The sequence below is a fragment of the Ixodes scapularis genome, unplaced genomic scaffold (assembly GCF_016920785.2).
Source record: "Ixodes scapularis isolate PalLabHiFi unplaced genomic scaffold, ASM1692078v2 PGA_scaffold40__2_contigs__length_1045541, whole genome shotgun sequence".
Taxonomy (NCBI): domain Eukaryota; kingdom Metazoa; phylum Arthropoda; class Arachnida; order Ixodida; family Ixodidae; genus Ixodes; species Ixodes scapularis.
Window position 1 is genome coordinate 935,394 of NW_024609869.1, and position 20,689 is coordinate 956,082.

The 20,689-nt window shown below is 44.9% G+C and overlaps 1 protein-coding gene and 1 pseudogene across 1 annotated transcript; both read left to right on the forward strand.

Moving 5' to 3' along the window:
- Positions 1 to 2,474: 2,474 nt before the first annotated feature.
- Positions 2,475 to 6,257, forward strand: LOC120839577 (annotated as a pseudogene).
- A 1,600-nt stretch (positions 6,258 to 7,857) lies between these two features.
- Positions 7,858 to 19,624, forward strand: LOC8031369. The gene is made up of 5 exons (XM_040209889.1): positions 7,858 to 7,959; positions 9,967 to 10,133; positions 14,345 to 14,436; positions 15,239 to 15,310; positions 19,479 to 19,624. Exons 1-5 carry the CDS (start codon positions 7,858 to 7,860, stop codon positions 19,622 to 19,624), a joined length of 579 nt encoding a protein of 192 aa, XP_040065823.1.
- The last annotated feature ends 1,065 nt before the right edge of the window (positions 19,625 to 20,689 follow it).

Sequence of the window (20,689 nt, forward strand, 5' to 3'; positions counted from 1 at the left end):
CGCGCTGAAGAGCGCGTCTCCTGCGACATCGCAGATTGTTTCTTCATGATTTTTTTTTTTTTTTTTGTATACCTTGCGTGAATGGCGGTCATACCTGACTTTGAGGATCCGGAAAAAATTTTACAAAGGCTCAGCACCAGAGCAAGGCCGCACAACTCACTTTGAGAACACAAGCATGATGGTTAAATAATGTTTGGACTGATTTCCGCTAAATGGACCGCATGCCAAGTAGAAACACGAAGAACAATTTTTTTTTCTTTTTATTCAAGTTTTTTTTTTTCTCTAGATTGTAGCACAATAATATTTTAAAAAACAAGCAATATATTTTTGCTCCATCACATATTCGGCGAAATGGGAGCGAAGCGGCTGGTGATTGACAGTGGGTTAGGTTTACAGCTGTCGCGCCGAAGACGTGGGCTCCGAGCTCGATCGGCGTTACCAATGAACCTGGACTGCGGCGTTGTTGAACTCAACGCGCGCCGGCGCAGAACGATGTTCGTCGTCCATTTCGCTGCAATGAGAAGAGTCCGGCGAAACGTGTAAAGAGTCCAGCGCGGTGATGTGATCAAAGCAGCGATTCATGGCAGAGAGGAACACCACGATCGGTTCGAAAAAGAAGAAAATAATGAAGATAACAAGTGCAAATGCGCATTTTTTTTTCTCAAAAGCTTTACCAATGCCCGCGGAAAAAAAAAGATTACGCTATTGCATTTGTTTTTTTACGGGCCTGACGCACTCGCGTTTAGCAACAATCCTCTCGCAGATGGTTTGTGTACTAGCATTGTAGCTAGCCTTTCAAGTTGATCTAGGTTTAACATTGAAGGTGGCGGACGATCGCTAACTTACACAGTGTACGCGTTCGAAATTGTAGCGAACTCCTAATTAACATTCCCTGCTTCAACCTTTTTTTTTTTTTTTCGCATATTGCTTACATTGTTTACACTTGGCATTTGTTGTTTCGAGCGGGAGCGGCTTCCGGTTCGCACGAACCGCAAATGTTCATACGCAGTGCATGCATGAGGTGGTCCTAAATTCTGCTGAACTCTGCCTTTAGTTTTCCATTGAGCTTCAAATATTTGTCGCATGTCGTATGACAGCGTGTGTAGAAGCCAATCTATAGTTTTTTAACATTTTGTCAGTTTACATGAGCACAGCAGAATACACATTTTAAGAACCACTAATAGTTCCACCTTTCTTTTTTTAACACAATATTATTTCGAAGATGAAAACACATATCCCCTTCATGCGCTGGTAAAACCCACTGCGATCACCTCAATCCCAGCTAGTGTACACGCTCCGCCAAAGAGCGAAGAGCAACCTACTAAAAAAAAAAAAAAACGAGTAATATTTTCTTTTAATTGCTGGCACAGCTGAAAGTCAGTCCGCGGTTACTTCCGTACCATCGAAAAAAGAAGCTCTTTGTAGAAGCATGTAATACTGCACAGATTAAAAAAAAAAAACACCTGGTGGTGTGTTGCTTCGTTGACGCTCACAGCTGCAGGAAACGCGGTTGAACCCAAGCTCCGAGCAACTCCTGCGGGTCGACCTCTGACAGAACAGATGGAAGGCAACGTTGTATGCGGGTAGCATTTGAATGTCAGGGTGCGAAACTTTACTCCGGAGCGAGATCGAGGATCGCGACCCCCGGAAGGTGCAGGCGCGGCCAAGACGCCGCAGGCGGCGGGACTATGCGGCGTAACTCGGAAGCTCTCGTCAATGGCGCTGCCAATCAGCGGCCAACACGGCTCTCGCTGCCAAGGCGCAGCGACGCGCCTCGTCCACGGTCGGCTCCCTGGCTCACTCCCGGCGCTTTCAGAGTCGCACGAGGTGGCAGGAAGACGATTAGGCGGACACACTCAGGAAAGTCTCTTGTCGGTGACTCTATAAAACAAAACTCGTAGATAACAAAAATTATGAAACAAAAGTTGTTGTAATTGCAGTTCACACTTTTCCACGACAGGCTAAACATCATTTATATTTTTAACTACAATACCCTTTAGTCAAACGCACTAAAGTAAATTCGCAAATGTTCAAGATGTAATTTTTATATTCAAATTTCTTTAAATTAATTACATCCCAAAAATCATTTCGAGCTGAGTGTTTTAAAAATAGAGCGCAAAACAGAAAACTTGATTAGTCTAAGAAAAGAAAATAAGTCGAATGAAATGAAGATGCAAAGCAAGCAGTATCGTCATCGTTACGACGACAAGGCAAAACTTTGGACCTTTTGCTAAATTACATAAGCACCAAGGAGCATACTACGAGTGTAGTTACATGCGATTCACGTGCTGGCGCCTGCAACAGCAACTGTTCTGAAGCAAATGCCTAAAACAAATAGCATCTTGCACGCGCGTTCGTGAACGCTTTATTTGGCCATTTACATCGAGTCTTTTATACGGGAAAGGCGAGCGCGAGTTGCGCGTGTACATACATTCCCAGCATTCTCCTTTTTGGTGCTTGGGTAATTTAGCAATATGTCTATTGATATGGTGGCCAGAAGGGAAGGTGTGCCGGGAGGCAGCGAAGGGCTGCATAGAGTTGCGATGAAAACGACTCGTCTGCAGACTTCAGCACCCTGCAGTGGCGAAGATTTTAATTGCAACACACACGCTGCCCGCAGTGCGTGTTGAACGGTTACATAGCTTCTTTATATTTTGACTCAGGTTTCTGTAACTACGTTAATCACGCACGTTTCACCCATTAAATAAGTCATACGCCTTAATTCCGCGATGAAAATTCCGCGAACAAATTTTTTGGTGTCCGCTAGGGGCGCTGCAGCCAGTAGACGAGTAAAGCGCTCGGCGAATTTTTTACACAAGTACCGCCAAGCTGGTACATGATATGACGCATTTGAGATTTAGAACGCCGATAGCTTTCTATGGAAGGCAGAGCATCTGTGGCTTTCGAGACGAAAGATGTGAACCAAACAAACCTGCTGAAAGACCGCATGACTTGGCTTTCAACATTGTTTCAAAAAGTTGTAATTCCGACAGAGCAGATGTACCCTCTGACGTCCAGACTTGAGAACCACTTGGACCCCAAGTCATATCTGGACTACCTGTTTGAGACGTATACGTTGAAAACAAGAAGTCCGACGGGTTGACTGTCGCTGATCAAGCTGTGATGCTAGAAAGGTCCATAACATTTATAAGTACACTATTAAATCAAATCAAACAAGGACGTCCCGACAGCTTCGAAGTTTTCGAGAAGACATTTATTTATTTATTTGAAAATACTGTCAGCCCTCTCTTGAGGGCTATTACAGGGAGAGTATCCATCGTTGTGATGACACATAAAAAACGCAAGCAGAAGAAATTGACAATTTAGCGGCACCATGACAGAACAGCACACGACAAAACAGCACGCGACAAAACAGCACGGTCAAAACAGCACGCGACAAAACAGCACAGCGTCAAAACGGCAAAGCGACAAAAGAGCACCTGCCAAAACAGCACGGCGGTAAAACAGCACAGCGTCAGAACAGCACAGCGTCAAAATAGAACATTGACAATACAGCTAGGGTTTGGCGTATTCGGTTTTTATTATTTTGAAACTGGGCGTACATTTTTCGGTTTTTATTACAAGCAGAAGTTTTCGGTTGATTGCTGAGAATATTTGTAGACGCATAAACTTTTCAGTTCTTTTCGGTTTATTGACGAAAACCGGTATACTGACGAAAATGCAATATTTAAAGGCGTTTGTTTAAGATGAATAGTAAGTAAACCAGGTACTGGATTTCTTATTTGTTGATGTCTGTGGCAGCCGACGCGACCTGTTCTGCAAGACGCTATGGGGCCCTATCGTGATCTGACATCATCGTCATGAGCTCGTATTTGTACGCAGGACCAACACGAGCTTTACTAACACTTCGGTCGGAGAGACAAATATCAAAAATCCAAAAAATTTCCAAGCATTGTACTCAGTGCGTTGTTCCCCCATTTTCACGACTGCGAGAGGTAGTTAATTCGCGCAGATCAAGAAACGACAATAATGCTAGCGTATTTATGCCCTCCTCTAGTAAACGGAAGCTAGGGGTGTTAAAAAATGTGCGGCATTTACGGATGCCCTTTAATTTCATTGTACAGTCCACGATTAAACTCTCTTCTTTGAAGAAAGAATGCGGCACACAAATCCCTATCAGGTGAAAAACCCAGATTTCGTCCTGAAGACCATTGCGTCGGTTTAACTTTTGTAGAAAGTTAAACCGATCTTGGACACAAGCTGAAAACTGCGAAAGGAAGTGGTCATACGTTCAGTAATGAGGCACATTTCTCCACCCACCCCTCCAAACGCCCTCGAAAATACTGACCTTTTTCAGTTAAAACCGAATTTGCAAAAAAATATATCGTCGTACTTTTACCGGTTTTATCAGTTTAAGACGAAAACGCTGAACCCTAAATAGAGCGTATGGAGTTAAAAAAAATTCACGTCTCAAAGTAGGCACTGTAAAAGAATGGAGAGTCTAGGCCAATTCCTCCAAGGTCAACTCGTCGACGGCCAATATGTCGAATCCGTTCTCATGGGAGCAAGTTGGGAGTGGGGAGTATACTCGATGCGCACATGAAGGCTCCGTGGGCAGTACCGAAGCCCCCGCTGGTGCGTATTATGGCTATTTCTCGAGCAGTTCAGCTAACGTTGACGCGCAAGTTTGCTGGTGATGTCGTCTACAATAAATGAATCAATCGCACGGCAACATGTTGTTGTTAGTTGTTAAAAGAAAAAAAAAAGAAGTGTGTGTGTCAACGGTGTGCTTAGCGTTAGCCCATGCTGTGCGGCAACAGCATTAAGGCTATGGCATGTTTCTGCTTCCCTGGTTTCCACTCGACCGAGGCCTTCGTCGGCAATAATCTGTGAATTCAACTCAAAACAACTTCTCGCCTGCAAGCTGCAGCTGCGTGTTTCCGGAAATTTTGTTCACGACGAATGAACCCCACAGAATCCGTGCTCATGGTACATCATGAACTCGCTCGACATTAAGTTGCCTCATCTTCCCGGTTCTATCAATGCATCTGTAGTCAAAGCATCTCCCGCGTTTTGGGGGGGACGTTTGACATTTAGGTGGTAATTACGAAACGACAAGTATCTTACCGGACCGCCGAAAACCGGACGGTTCATAACTTGAACTTATGGATTTCTTTTTCCCAATAACTTTTTCTCCTTCGCTGGGTCTAAAAAAAAAAAAAAAGACCTGACAACGCGGCCGACATCGAGGCGAAGATATCACCTCTAACTACCCAATCTCTTCAAAGATCAGCGCAGTTAAGTTGTAGTAACTACTGCTAACTTCGTTTGTTTTTAGCAATCACACAGCAGCACCAGTCGGGACACTGACTTAGCAATGAAATAGGCAATAAATTCCTTTATAACCTAGCGACAATAAACGAAAGGGTTAAGGAGGTTCGAAAATATTCGCGCAGAGGGAGGTGAAGCATGCGCTCGAAGTTGCTACATACGTGCTGTTTTGTCGCTGTGCTGTCTTGACGCCGTGCTGTTTTGGCATGTGCTCTTCTGTCGCTTTGCCTTTTTGACGCTGTGCTGTTTTGTCGCGTGCTATTTTGACGCCTGCTGTTTTGTCGCCGTGCTGTTTTGACGCTGTGCTGTTTTGACGCGTGCTGTTTTGACCGTGCTGTTTTGTCGCGTGCTGTTTTGTCGTGTGCTGTTCTGTCGCGTTCCCCAATTTAGCAGGCACTGCTGTTCGAACAAGCAATGTCAACAATGCACAACCTGGGCCCTCTAAACAAATAAACGAATTGAACAAATTAACCCGCATAATTATTACAAATTGCACACTTAAAGGGCATCACTTTAAGCTCTCATTATGTTAACAGCTTTGCAACGGAGTCTTTTATCGGTCCACAACATTTTGGCCGTTCTGAAGGAGCCATTGATTCCTCTGCTGGAAGCAATGGTAGTGCCACCTGAAGAGATAGAAAAAATCAAAGCCAGTGGAGCAAAATCGCGCTCATTAACTGGGAACAATTATCGTCAACACCGTCATTCTGGTGTGAAGTTCATTCCTATAAGGACACCTGGGGCGAAAACCCGTTTGCCAAGTTGGCCGCATTTTCCATGTCGATGCTGGTGCTACTCTACTCAGATGCCGAAGTGGATAGGACGCTTAGTCATCTTAACTATAGCTTAAAAATAGTAAAATTCAAACTGAGGAACAAGCTCAAGCCTGGAACAACAAACGCCAGCGTCGTCGTACGTGCAGGGGTGAAGCGACGCAAGAAAAGTTATTAGTGCGAAAGCATTAGCTGTCCCATGGAGCGAACCTACGTCATCAGCTTTGAAGCCGTGCCAGACAGCTCCTTCCCTTGTCTCTATGTCGTCTGTGACCGAAATCTGAGGCACAGGCTCCCATTGGCTGGCGCGCGTCATCAACGAACGAGGGCCCATTGGCTTTCGTGCGGCGGTACGGCGGTGCGGGCCGGCGCAACGCCTCCTAGAAAGCTTTCAAAGCCTGTGCGTCACGTGACATGACGCCACGTCCCGGAGGCCTGCACGGGCGCTAATTGCATACGAGTGCTGCGTCAGCGTTCGCGTGGGACTCGTTTCCTGTCATAGTCCCACGCGAAGGCTGACGCGTCACTCGAATCCAATCAGCGCCCGTGCAGGCCTCCGGGACGCGACTTCATGTCACGTGACGCACAGGCTTGAAAGCTGTCTAGGAGGTGTTGGCCGGAGAGAGGCGTCTAGTGCGTCGGAACTCCCCCCCCCCCCCCCCCCCCCCACACACACACACACATACACACAATACGAAAAGGAAGGCGGGCGTCCGCGCGCGATGAAGAGGAGCAGACGAACGACATTCATGCTTTCTCATTCACAACTCATAAGTGCTGAGGTGTCCACGGATTTTTTTTTTTATTACGAACTTCTAATGGCGGTTATAGGTGCAATCGGGGATTCAGCAATGTATGCTTAACCAAGTAACCTTCGTAGTCTCTCAATAAGTACCAGCGGTCCTGTGGAGATAATGTTAGACAACAGCGATGACAAAGACATCCTCGACGTGTCTTTTTCTAACCTGTAAAATTCCTTCTTTTTCTATCAGTGCGAACATTCATAAATTGTAGCCTAATCTGCGATGAGATTGACGACAACCACAGCACTTAAGCGTTTCGTATTTAGCCTTTACCCTCATTCAAACACTCTTTACGTGTTATCTCAGCTGTCACAGTTTGGGGCAGCTTTTAAGAACAAAAACGGTTTATATCATACAGAATGTCACTGTATTTCTTTAATAAAAGAGATTTTATTAGAAAATTTGGCGGATACGTTTTAAAATTTAGCGGGATATCGCGGCTTTTTTATTTCCTTTTATTAGATTTCTGACGCCCAGCGATGGCAACACTGGTGATGACGCTTCAGGAATCAAAGTAAGGCCTGTAAAGCTATACTGCGTTGACGCTACTCTCCGTTGGAGCCAATCGAGCAGTGGCAAAAGTGAATCATCACGTCGCTCGTTGCTTTTGTTTAATGAAATACCAAGCTAACGCCAAAAGGCGAGAAAGTAAAAAGAAGGGAACTCGGCTGACAACCGCTTCTCCGTTTTTTATTCTGTTTGGCATACTTGGAAGAAGACGGCTATACCCGAACCCGTCTACTTGATTCCCATATCTACTTCATAACTTCCTCCTTTATCACTATTTCTTCGAGGGTTTTGTTTTTGTGTACGTATATTGCCCTTGCCGTATCCACAAAAGTCAAGCGCGGTCGTTGCCATTTTGCGGATTTTTTCTGCTTACTCTATCAGCTGTTATTCATTACATGTGTTTTCAAATGCGAACGCATTATATAAATCCGCCTTATATCTCCCACGTATGTCGGGTTATACGCCATAGATACAACAGCATGATTCTGCTAGTTCTCTTGGCAGTATTTTCCTCCGCTCACTCTGGTGCAGTACCCAGAGACGGTAATCCAGAACCCGCTACGAACAAGGACGCCTCGAAGGTATGTGATGGATGTCCGAGCGCCAGAAGACGACTGCTATAGCTCACCCCGAGACTTTTGTACAGCGCCGCTAGAGGAATGAATGGAATGACGTGGCTTTTGAAAGTGATTTCCGCGCACAAGTGCTTCCAAAACAATGGTTTGGGAAGCACTGAACACCTGAGGACGTGACAACAGGCGATTTGGTTTATAATATTTTATCACCTTTTGAATTCCCTCGTGTGTGATTGGGAAGTTGGATTGGAGACCACTACTGCGCGAGTCATCCGCGTTTTATGCTATAATCAGATTAGCAATATTTACGTGTAAGTCTTCGGGTTGACTGGTCCCTCTAAGCTTGCGAACTCGATGTAATTTGCAAAAAGACAGGTGCTAGATCTATTTATAGAAAATGTAGACTTTTTTGTTCTACATCTTCGCATATGGCTTAATAGCAATTTGTAGTTGACGGGGGATGATCACCAGATACGTTTAGTTAATAGGTCAATTAGTGAACGGTACTCTTGAAACCGTCCTCATTAACGTTCTCTACTCTCCACATCATCTCTTTCGTCTAACAGTCTTTCTACCGAGCTTGTCAATGTCTCCAAGAATCTAAAAAAAGCTACATTTAATAGGTTTCAAAGCATGAAATGCTGTATAAAAGAACCCTAGTTTCAAAAAGTCGCCTGCCCGTCCGTTCATCTCTCAGTTAGTCCGTTCATCCACATCTACTACCGATTGAGAAAAACTTATTTCAGTATAGGTAGTACCGTATCCGTATTTTGGGTCACTTTCTTGTTGTTTTTACAGACGTACCTTAAGGCCCGTTCACACCGGCGATGCGATCTAGTCACGGGATAACTTTCATCGCAAAAGCGACCATCGCGGGTGAAAGGCGACGCGATTTGAGCAGTCGTTTGCTGACCCGACGTTTTGCGATGCGATCTGGTCGCAGAGCGGCTAAGCCAATCAACGGCGTTCGGAGCGAGAGTTGTCGAGAAACGACTCGCCAACGAAGGCGTTGGACTCGCTCATCGCGCACGCCAGTGTGAGTCTGTGTGACCAGTGCGATGCGATCTAGTCGCATCGCGCAACTGCTTACATCGCCGGTGTGAAAGCGCCTTTGAAAATACTCCGCTACATAAAATACGAATCTATCTTAGTATCTGTGTAGAAGCTAAGTACATGTCTCTCAATATTTGTTTCCTCGAATACGTTTTTGAGTATCTCTACCCAGCCCTACTCACAATATATGGTGGAAGTGCGGGGTGTTTGTTTCTCTACGGTGTGACAGGCTAAGCATCGAGGAATGGACGGTTTATTCTTCGACGTTTCGGCCGGAGTCCGGCCTTCGTTGGGCAGAGCTTTGACAGATGAACGCGGGTGGTGTTTATACAATGCTACGGCATGAACGCGGGTGGTATTTATACAATGCTACGGTCGAGTCTCGACCGTAGCATTGTATAAATACCACCCGCGTTCATCTGTAAAAGTTCTTCTTGACGAAGGCCGGACTCCGGCCGAAACGTCGAAGAATAAACCGTCCGTTGTTGCTGTTTTCACCGAGGGTTTTCTCCTCAGTTATACCCACGCCTTCGTCCCCCCGCCACCATGCCCGTTATATACACACACACACAGACACACACACACACACACACACACACATATATATGTGTGTGTGTGTATATATATATACATATGTATATATATATATATATATATGTATATTTATTAACCTTATTGAAAATTTGTGACCGCAACTATTTTTAATGCAATATGATTTCATGTGCGGTTTTGGGGTTTTGCCGATACCTGGGCAGTTGTCTTGTTCTTAGCTCTGTTTTTTTTTTTTTTTTAATTGTCAGTTAGGTTTAATATCGGGTTACTTATATGAATCTTCTCATATGCTAAGAGATACTCAATCTTAGCACTCTCAGCTCTGGGGGGTAGGCATGTCAATATTTGAGCGAGTCTCCTAAAATGTTGATTTAGCGTCGGTGTTGATTTTTTTTTTCTTTTTTCCAGTTGTTTGATAGACCCCAAACGTTTTACCTCCTGTATCGCTCCGAAAAAAGTGACACGAAACTGGGAGGTGAATCAAAGTGTTTTCAAATGAAGTATTACGAAGCACGCCGAGGGAAGAAAGAGTTCTTGACCATGCTACTTTTTAGGGATAACTCGACGGGTCAAATGTATGTACATCTCTCCTACGTCGATTCTGCAGGGAAATAGCAACGTTTGCTTTGTTAATATTGTTTTGCTTTATTTCGTCTCGTGCATTTGACTGTACTATTGAAACGCGCTTCACGAAGTTTCCCATAGATTTTTACCCATCTCACTGATATGTAAAACGCTAGATAAACACTCCTCTAAAGTTGTTCCGGCTTCCGGGTTTATTTATATAATTCAAGGGAAGTTTAATTGGATGCGCTGAGTTCAGCGGTCGTTTGCCTAGAGCTAAAAGTGTGCGTACTTTGTTTTGTACACAGTCAGGCGCCCCTTTATTGAGAGCACTTCACTTCAAAGCCCCTAACTTTTTCCACTTTAGCAGAGCGAACGTTGGAGAGGAGGAAATTTCCGATCATGGCAAGCAGAGACTATTTGGGAGCAGGCTTGTCTTTCTATTTTAAACTCGCAGTCACACTGCTTATCATCATCATCATCATCATGATGATACAAAAGTTGTCTGCAGACATGATAGAAAGATCTGCAGACAAGCCTCAAGCATCTTCGAAGAATGTTTGCTGCATACATCCGTATGCCTCGAGCATGTAAGCATTGCGGACAGTTTTTGTATGACCAGCGTACCAGGACCTTTATATATAAAAAAGATACATTCCTCAAACAATGTCTGCTGACTTTCTTTTAGTACGATGCGTCAGCAGTATAGCCGCGGCTCAAACTCGCAACATACTGAAGGAAGTATTCAGTGGCGGCCATAGTTAAGTCCGTTAATTGCTGCCGAACGCGAGCTGACGATGAGATTCCACAACACTTCCGCAACCTGCACTGCACGCACCGAGATTGCATAACATAAATGGGGGGCTATTTCTGAACACGCTCTGTGAACCCGCGTTTTAAATATGGCGCCAAGTGAATAGTGACGATATACTTGCTTTCAAAACACTATTACTTTGGAGGGGCCGTGAAAAGGGTTCCTCGAGGGACCTGAAGCGGTCGTTCCCTGTTCCGGACCGACTTCGTCGTCGTCGGAAGTAAAGCCAAGAGAGCGCGACCCAGGCAGTGCTCCGCCCAGGCAGTGCTCCGCAAGCAGATCAATAGGGACGCAATATGCGGCATGACTGGTCTCCCTCGGCATACCCCTACCTGGCACTTGTACGAGTATGCGCAAATAAACACTATTGAACAACTTGTCAATCGACGAAGAAAATTTCGCAATCTGAAACATACCATCACTCCTTTGCACGAGGAACCTCCCCGCTGCTCTCCGTACGTTGGGGCTCCACCACCACCATGGTACTACACTACAATTACTACCAACAAGCCTGCTACCGTCCGCACGCATCCGTCCGGCTCCGCGCCACCACGAGTAGAGCAGGTCGCGGCCCCGAGCTCGGATGAGTTGGCGATAGATGTCTACACCGACGGAGCAAAGTGCCGTCATGGCATCGCTACCGCAGTGCGTTGTCCATCTCAACCTTCCATTGACACATCGGCGTTCTACGCCACAGAGTTGGACGATCCGCTTATCGCAGAGTTATACGCAATTCGAGACGCCATACAAGCACTAACGCGGATGCCCGATGTCACTCGAGTACGCGTTCACACGGATTGTGCCTTTGCCATCCAACATCTCAAGTCAACGCGATCTTTGCTACATATCTGCCATGAGATTCATGCCCTAAATCGTACATCTGCTAAAGAAGTCCGGATTCTCTGGACCCCTGGGCACCAGCACGGTACTCACCAGGACAAAGCCCACCAAATCGCTCGAGCCCTGATTGAACATCCCCCCCCCCCCCCCTGATCCCGCCCCCATTCCAAATGAGCCGGAGGCCTCACTCGTCATGGGCAAGGCTCGCATAATTGTCGCTACGCGTGCACTCATTCCCGCGTGCCCACATCCCCTCCCGGCGGGCCTGCCGCGGCGGGAGGAGGTCCTCCTCACAAGGATCCAGACGGACTCCGCAGTCACCCCAGCAGCCTTGGCCTCCTGGGGCCAAGGCTGCTGGGCCTTTACCAGCCCGGCGCGCCCCTACTGCTCTGCCAGGGCGTCCGCAGTTGGACTCCAACACATTTTCTGGAATTGCCCAAATCTTCAGCACCGCCTCCTTCCCCTGACTCAGGCACGAGACCTCAACCTGGCCTCCCCTGAGGACTAATACAAATGGACCGGAGTGAACGCGCGTGCCGGAGCCTTTTTGGGCTTTATACGGGATGCACAAATATCGCACCCAATCTAAAAAATCAAGCTATGCTTGTTGCACGAAAAAAAAAAAAAAAAAAAAAAAAAAAAAAAAGATTTGCTCGCGCAGTCTGTTTCGAGCCTGCGCCATGTTCGCCACGGATCGCAGCCATATTTCGCGTTTCTCGGTCCCTGACCGTTGTACGTATTGTAAATAACTGTAATTAAACATTTCTCATGCATGTGGACACCTCCTCACTGGAATCACGGTTGTGAATCTGTTACGGGTGGAAAATCCCGGCTAGGTCACCTCGTGTGGTGGTAGCCTGACGACGCGGTGATTATCACCATACGTGTTCGTGTTGTGACTTCACGCGCACGTCACTTTGCGATGTCATTTTATAGTACTAACTGCAGGACCACATGCATAAACCCCCCGAGCACGGGAGTAACACTGTCCCCCCCCCTCCCCCCCCCCCCCCCCCCCGAAAAATCACACGATTTTTTTCACTGCAAAATTAAATTACATATGACCGAACACTCATTTTCCCCCAGAATGCAGCGTTCGGTGTCCAAACAAGATGCCAAATGCTCAAAACCAATCGTTATCTCATTTAAAAGTTATGTGAATTTCTTAGCTGTTTTATGGGAAAAGTGCGGCCTACGGAGCTCTCTAATGCATGGAGATGAAAGGGGCCAGTTACTAAAAACTGGCCCGATTTTCCCATTAATGTTTCTAAAATATATATATGTATATATATATATATATATATATATATATATATATATATATATATATATATATATATATATATATATATATATATATATAAGTCAGAGATCCGTACTTGCGGAGTTGCTATGCTAGGAGTTTATTGTATGTATTACGACAGTTCCGCCGAGAGGCTCGGCTTCGTCAGGGGATAGCATACATGTGATGTGATGGCATACAGTGGACATGTATGCCATCTCCTGACGAAGCCGAGCCTCTCGGCGAAACCCTCGTAATACATACAATAAACTCCTAGCATAGCAACTCCGCAGGTACGGATCTCTGACTTATTACATTCTCCCTGTCCATTGTTATCAAACTACTCTGCCTCACCTATATATATATATATATATATATAACGAAGTGAAAACCTCGCGGTGAGAAAGAACAAACAGCGGAAGTTTAATCGACAGTTTTGCCGAGCGACTCGGCTTTGTCAGGAGACGACTTCTGACGAAGCCGAGTCTCTCGTCGAAACTGTCGATTAGACTTCCGCTATTTGTTGTTTCTCACCGTGAGTTTTTCACTTCATTATATATACGCCTTCGGCCCCTTTGCTCCTGTGCCACCATGCCCACTATGTATATATACAACAATAGACCGATCTCACTAAGACTTCGGCGCATGCGTGACGCCGCCATAACTTCAGTTCACAGGGGGCAGACAGCGGTGCACGAGAGGGCTCGTGACGTCTCGTTCTCTGCTCGCGCAGAGTTCCAGCGAGGTTTCCGAACGTGCTGAAAGACTGAAGTTCTCTCGATTCATTGCGGCAGCGGTGGCGTAGTCAAAATGGCTGATAATAACGGTCAATTGGTGAAACAAAAAAGTAAAAGCAAAAATGTGCATAAAAATAGATAAATACAAATAACGGTTCGAAATAAATATAAATATCGGCACGACTGCAGTGTATAAGACTTGGTTGAAACATCCCAAGAAATCAACAGGCCTTGATCGGCTTTTACGGGAGATTGTGTTTTAAGATGTGCTTTAAAAAGCTGCGATTTGTAAATTTTAATCTGGTTATGGTCTTTCTAGCTCATACACTTTCTGGAGCTTCTAGAGGTCAAACTTAAAATGAATATTACAGAGATTAATCAATTTAATATACAAAATATGTAATCACAAAAGTTCACTAGTAGTCAAAGATTTATTTTCAATTGGTTAAATAAGAGATCAATTAAACAAACAAGTCCACTCTATCTTTTAAAGTTGTGTTTTCATCCTGATCGCTCCAATATAACATATTATTTCTGTCTTTGCTCCAGGGATGTCTACTCTATCGTGATCGTCCTGGAGAAATCGAACGAAAGTCTCGAATACTATGACAGATTGGTAGCACAAAACCATATCGCCACAAGTAAGCCCACAATACACATCGCAAGCTTCCATGTTGATAGTTAAATATTCCTGGATCTAACTGAGGGCAAAACAAATTAATTAATTAATTAATAATTCAATAATATAATATCAGATCTAAAAGAAATAAGAATTCAAAAACTTGGAGCACGCTTAAGCTCCGCCTATAAGAGCGGAACGCGATGGCGTCATCGGGTTCTGTACTCATCGCCTTCTTACTATAGCTTGCCATGCCCTTCCAGCCAGTAAGCAGGAAGTGCGGCAAAAATAGCCTAATCGCAGTAAAATAAAAGGATTACATGGTTTAGTCAGTAGCGTGTCTGGCTCGCAACTGAATAGCCCGGGGGGGGGGGGGGGGGGGGGGGTTCAAATCCCGCCTAAAATTTTTCAAATATTTCTTTAAGGTAAATGAATTACTTTAGAAAGTGAAATGATTTTAGACATGCGGATACCTTTAATGTGCATTATATGTCATGTTTTTAATCACTCTCATTCCACGCGTGATGTCACGTTTGACGTGAGCATTGGGGGTTGCTTGAAATTCCCGCGCGAGGTCAAAATCCAATCAGGATTTTCTTGCCACGCCACCGATATCAGCTTTTCTGCGACACGAGCTTCTTAACGTTGATGCGTTAAAACAAAGACTATTTCTGGAATGAGGGTGAGCCTGAGACGAGGCTTTTTTTAGTTTCTAAGGCCTGCATATAAAATCAAACATACTGTGATTGTAGCGTTTTCGACTGAACTTCACTTTTTATTCAAGTTAACTTCTAATGTAATTCTTGTTTAACAATAAATTTCAGGTTACGAAGCTTATGATCTGCTTTTTACTGACTATAAAACCTGTTTCACATTAAGGAGGATCAGTGACGACCGTAAGCTCTAACCTTCCTACTTTCTCAAATATTTTTATTTTAATTGCAAAAAAAAAAAAAAAAAAGCCCTGAAAAGGAGGTTTAAAATTTTCTGAGGGCTAGCAATAAAAAATAAGCGAACATAACTGAACCACACGCCCTTCTTATAATAAACCCGATGCTCTTTTATATAGTTTGCCTTTATCTTTTACATTATTTCACGCAATAGTCAAGTTTTAAGACTCGCGTACAGTTCCGGAGCATATGCAGCTTTTATTTATTTATTTGAAATACTATCGGTCCTACACAGGACCTAGACAGGAGTGGATATGCACAACACAAAAAAAAATAAAAAATACACGCACTCAAAATGCACAGATCAATAACACGTATACAACGAAACGATGAAATGACAACTCTAGGTACTGCTGTCGGAAATCTCTGAAACAAGGGAACTAAACTTTTCTCGAGTTTCAGCGGTCACGACATGTGCCGGTAGCTTCTTCTACTCTCGCGCTGGGTGCAAAAAGAACGAATACCTAAAACGGTCCTTGGAAAACTTTATCTCTTCCACATACCGAACATGCTTGTTGCGGGTTGTACGCGACATGCTCTCATTAATATACTGTTGCTTATTTACTAAAACCAGGTTATTCATTATGTTATAAAAACGGTCAAGCCGCTTCTGCTTCCTCCTCACTTGAAGGAGGGGTAGATTTCCTTTTTTATAAAGAGGTAACAGAGTCCAGCCGTCTGTAGCGAGAGAAAACAAAACGTAACGCACGCCGTTGAACTTGCTCGCAACGTCACCGACTGCTCTTACCACTGCAGCTGCCACCAATGTAGCGTATTTCGGAGGAAGACAAAAGGTGATGGCGCTCCCGTACTTCCGTTGCCAAGCGTGATGGTGATTGTACACTCCTTAGCCATGTCAACTTTGATTGTGTGTTGGTGGTTGTATGGCGCCTCGTCACGACGCCAACATGAACTAATCGCAATGCGCCTGCATTCTTGGATTTAGCAGTTACAGCTATGTAGCTTTCCGATATAATGCTTTCGGGTGTCATTATGATCCCCGATTTACATTTGCGCATTTCAAGTACCCTTGTGAAAGACAGCATATAGTCAATATAAAGGTGCAAACCAAGATGAGACACAATTTTATTATGCGACAACATAAATCTGCGCCTTAGTGATTTACGTAAAACGCGAGGTTTTCGTATTAATTATGGCCCTTAAGGGGGGTCGCATGTGATCGCATTTTTGTCCGTTATACTCGAGCGCTGTCAGTATCGGGTACTATAAAAGATACCCTGAGTCCGACGGCGCCCGGGTTTATATCGTAACATTTTACAAGTCGTATTAATTTGACCCATGTTTCTGACGGTGTACCAAGTACGTGGACGCCAACACCTTTTTTAGCAGCACCCAACTGATTGTATCTGTGTTTCGACAACGAGCCGCTAGTCTGCCTTTAGGTGCAACTTCTTGTTACCCCCGTTCCAGCGAGGGTAATTGACACAGTACAGTACAGGGTTGGGCAGTATCGCGATACAAATGTATCGCGACAGTATTTCAGAAATACATTTCGTATCTGTATTTCTGTATCGCGATACATTTTTTGCACCAGTATCTGTATTCCTGTATCGAAATACATTTTGAATGTTCCTTTGTATCGCGATACAATCAAGATGAAGTGTATTTCGTTACATTTCTTGAGAGATACTCCCCCCCCCCCCCCCCCGGCCCGCCCCGAAACAAAAAAAAAAAACAAAAAAAAAACAAGTTCGAACGCATTTTTTTTTTTTTTTTTACTTCTAAGGGCACCAGAGTCAAGGAGATGCTGGGGTATTGTTACTATGCTGACCAATTCGTTCCTTTTCATTCTGCAAACTATTTTTCTATTAGTCCTCTTCTCTTTTCTGAGAAGTGTTGCGTAGTGGGAAACTCGAACCAGGTGGCGTGCCAGGAGTGGAGTCAGAGCATCTTCTGCCGCAGGTCTTTAGGTAGGGATTTCTTGAGTCATTGTTTCCTGGCATCCAATGCCGGCTGCTAACCGTCTCTCTCGCCTTAGCGTACAGAGTACACCCTGCCGGCAAAGCTGAGTCACATTCCGTTGCAGCACGAGCCAGGCTGTGACTGACTTGAAATAGTAGGAAGACTCATGCTGTGAACTTCAACACATATCCGAATGCATTTGCCGCTGCGCCCGTAATACTGCACGGCTCAAGGGTACGTCATCAGCCCACGTGGACGTGACCGGCTGCTCTGGTGATCCGAAACCCAGAAGGAGGCCAGAAGTGGCATCGCTGTGCCATCCCAAACTACGTACTCCCGCGACTAGTCTCGAGACCGCCGTTTCTTGGACAGCTCGCACCTGTGCCGGCAATATCAGCTCGTAATCCACGAGGATTAAGAGCTGACATTGCAGTCCTCAAGTTTTGCTAGGCAAAACTTGAGGACTGCAATCCGTGCGTCGGTGGCGGAGGGTCGGTAGTAAGGACCTTCAGGACAGGGACGCTACCGTATCGTTTTTTCAACTGTAAAACAGAAGATAAGACATGTATTCCAAGATTCTTCAGGTGGTCCACTATTCTCAAAAATTCCAAATGACACTGCATGCACGCATGCACGATCTTCAGCTGGGTAGCCTACAACGAAAGTGCGCATTGTCCTTTTATACAGTAGCGTGGTAAAGTTTTATGTTCAAGGCCACACCTACAGATAAAGAATTCTAGTTCATTCCGCCGTGACATAATGTGATCAATGTTGACAGGATTCCCTCGTCAGACAGACAGGATGTCATGGAAGGGACCGCGGTCAGCAATTGTTGGAACGTTTTTTTGGGCCCATTGAAGACTCCTTGTTGTCCGAAACCACTACCTTCAAGGCAAAGTGCCAAGCCTACCGGAACGTAATTTCGGGATCGAAAACATCCACTTCAAACTTCAAGCTTCATCTCAGTTGGCGTCTCCAAAAATTTGAAAAATGTATTTCAGTATCAGTATTTCTGTATTTGTATTTCTGCCCTCCCTAAAATGTATTCCTGTATTTGTATTTCCAAATACTTTTTGTCTCTTTTTAAAATGTATTTCTGATACGTATCGCGATACATTTTTACAGATGTATCTTAGTATCAGTATTTTAGCTACTATTTCAATGTATCCCAGTATTTGTATTTCCAAATACATTTTTGAGTATTTCTGCCCAACCCTGGTACAGTACGACCGCCAATCGGGTGTTTTAAACGTAGTACCCTGTAGTACCTAGGTATACTCAACTAATCAATAGCGATTACTACATTAAAGGCCCGCTTATATCGTTTGCGTACTTTGTGTGGTGTTACGGGAGCTTGTGAATCCGCTTACGTCCAAAGTCACCGCGGAAATTCGTGCTTCATGTGAAGCCTGGAAACAGATTCAAGGAGTATCTTTGCACACGTCATCCGAAACGCGGACGTCACGGTGGTCCATAACGAACGTAAGAAAGCGTGCACGTAAGCGAACTCTCCAAAATAAATAAGCTACGCCTGTAGAGTACGGACTCTTCGTTCCCCAAATTTCTTGCGGGCACCGCCATCTTGGCCTTTCGTGCTGAGCGGGCGATGGTTACGATCCGAAGCTGTGACTTCCTGAGTTTTGAATGCGGGGCTTGGGCGATATTGTTTAGCTCTGCCAGCGGACTGCGTGTAAATTTCTGAAGGAGAAAAAAAAATGTTACTCGCGCTTCCAGATGGCACTTCAAGTAATTGGCAAGATTAGTTTTGAGCACCAAGATGCCTGACATGTCGTCACTCCGAAGCGTAGCTCATTTAGGGGCTCTAGGCGTCCCAATCGAAAATTGCGAGGCTGGTATTGGAACTCACAACATCCGAGCCTACATCTCGAGCGTTCGCTCGGCGTGCTGTGCTTGAACACACGTGGTCGCCACCGTCACTGGTGGTGGCCAGCGTAATGTTACCTTTGCTGTGACTTCCCAAAACTATTGTTCGTAACGCACTCCTGACTTCGATGGTGTGGAAACAATGCGGTATAATTAGTGGCAAAGTTCAACATTAACCGATAGTTTGAAGGGACCTCTCAGAATTCAATCAAGTCACAATTCCCCTTTTTTAGAGCAGTGTCTGATTCAGAGATATTCGGATAATTAGTGATAAAACGCAAACGTTAATTAAAAAAAATTGTTTCAGTGTACCAGGTGTGGATGATTGATAGACAGAACCCTACAGCCATAAACCCAGGATGCGAGTCTGCCTACCAAGGCTCTGTCAATGAATTTGGTTGCGCTGTACCAAAACCAAAATATGAAATCTTCGATGCAGACATATGCCAGTAGAAATTCGGTATTTTTACGTGCTTTTATGTTCAAGACCTCACGGACTGACAATAAACTTTGAATTACGGAAGAAATGAACTGTCGGCAAGCTCCGCGCATTCGTGAAGTCTCACGCTAATAAAATACAAGGTGTGCGATTCCTTTGCGTCGTAATTTGTGACCCTAAATAAAAAATAAAAAGAGACATTTAAAAGAACTTTGTTTTCTAGCTTATATTATTCTGGGAAAATAAAAGTTAAATGAAGCTAAAAGTGCACAAACATTTTTTTTTTTTTAAATTACGTAAGCTCATTGGTAAAGTACATAATCTCAGGAGAGCCATTGAACATTTTTGAACCGTGACAGCGCATTGTGCAATATATGGTTGAATAAAACCTAATGTAAGTGGCTAAACTTCCTTTGTACAAATTGTTTACATGTTGGGTAAATATGTGAAGACCATAAAAGTTCTCCCATGTTAATTTTTAAATCACTTGCTTGCAATGTGAACGTGTACACGTATCCCAAGCAGCACCAGAAAGTGAGTTTCGATCGGCCGGCGGTTGGCCAGTGTCTGGACAGCTTGGCCACTTTAAGCGCTTGGCCACCGGAGACATAAACAAGGCCGGCAAGAGTCCGGCCACAAACTAGCTGTTTTTAGCTTGTCCGCCGGAGACATAAGCACTGCCGGCAAGCGCCTGGCCAGAAGTGCTCATTTTCAGCTTGGACGCTGGAGACATAAACACGGCCGGCAAGTGTTTGGCCAGCAGTGGTGATTTTCAGCTTGGCCGCCGGGGACATAAACACGGTCGGCAAGTGTTTGGCCAGCAGTGGTGATTTTGAGCTTGGCCGCCGGGGACATAAACACGCCCGGCAAGTGTTTGGCCACAAGTGCTGATTTTCAGCTTGGCCGCCGGAGACATAAACACGGCCGGCAAGTGTTTGGCCAGTAGTGCTGATTTTCAGCTTGGCCGCCGGAAACATAAACACGGCCGGCGAGTGTTTGGCCAGCAGTGCTGATTTTCAGCTTGGCCGCCGGAGACATAAACACGGCCGGCAAGTGTTTGGCCAGCAGTGCTGATTTTC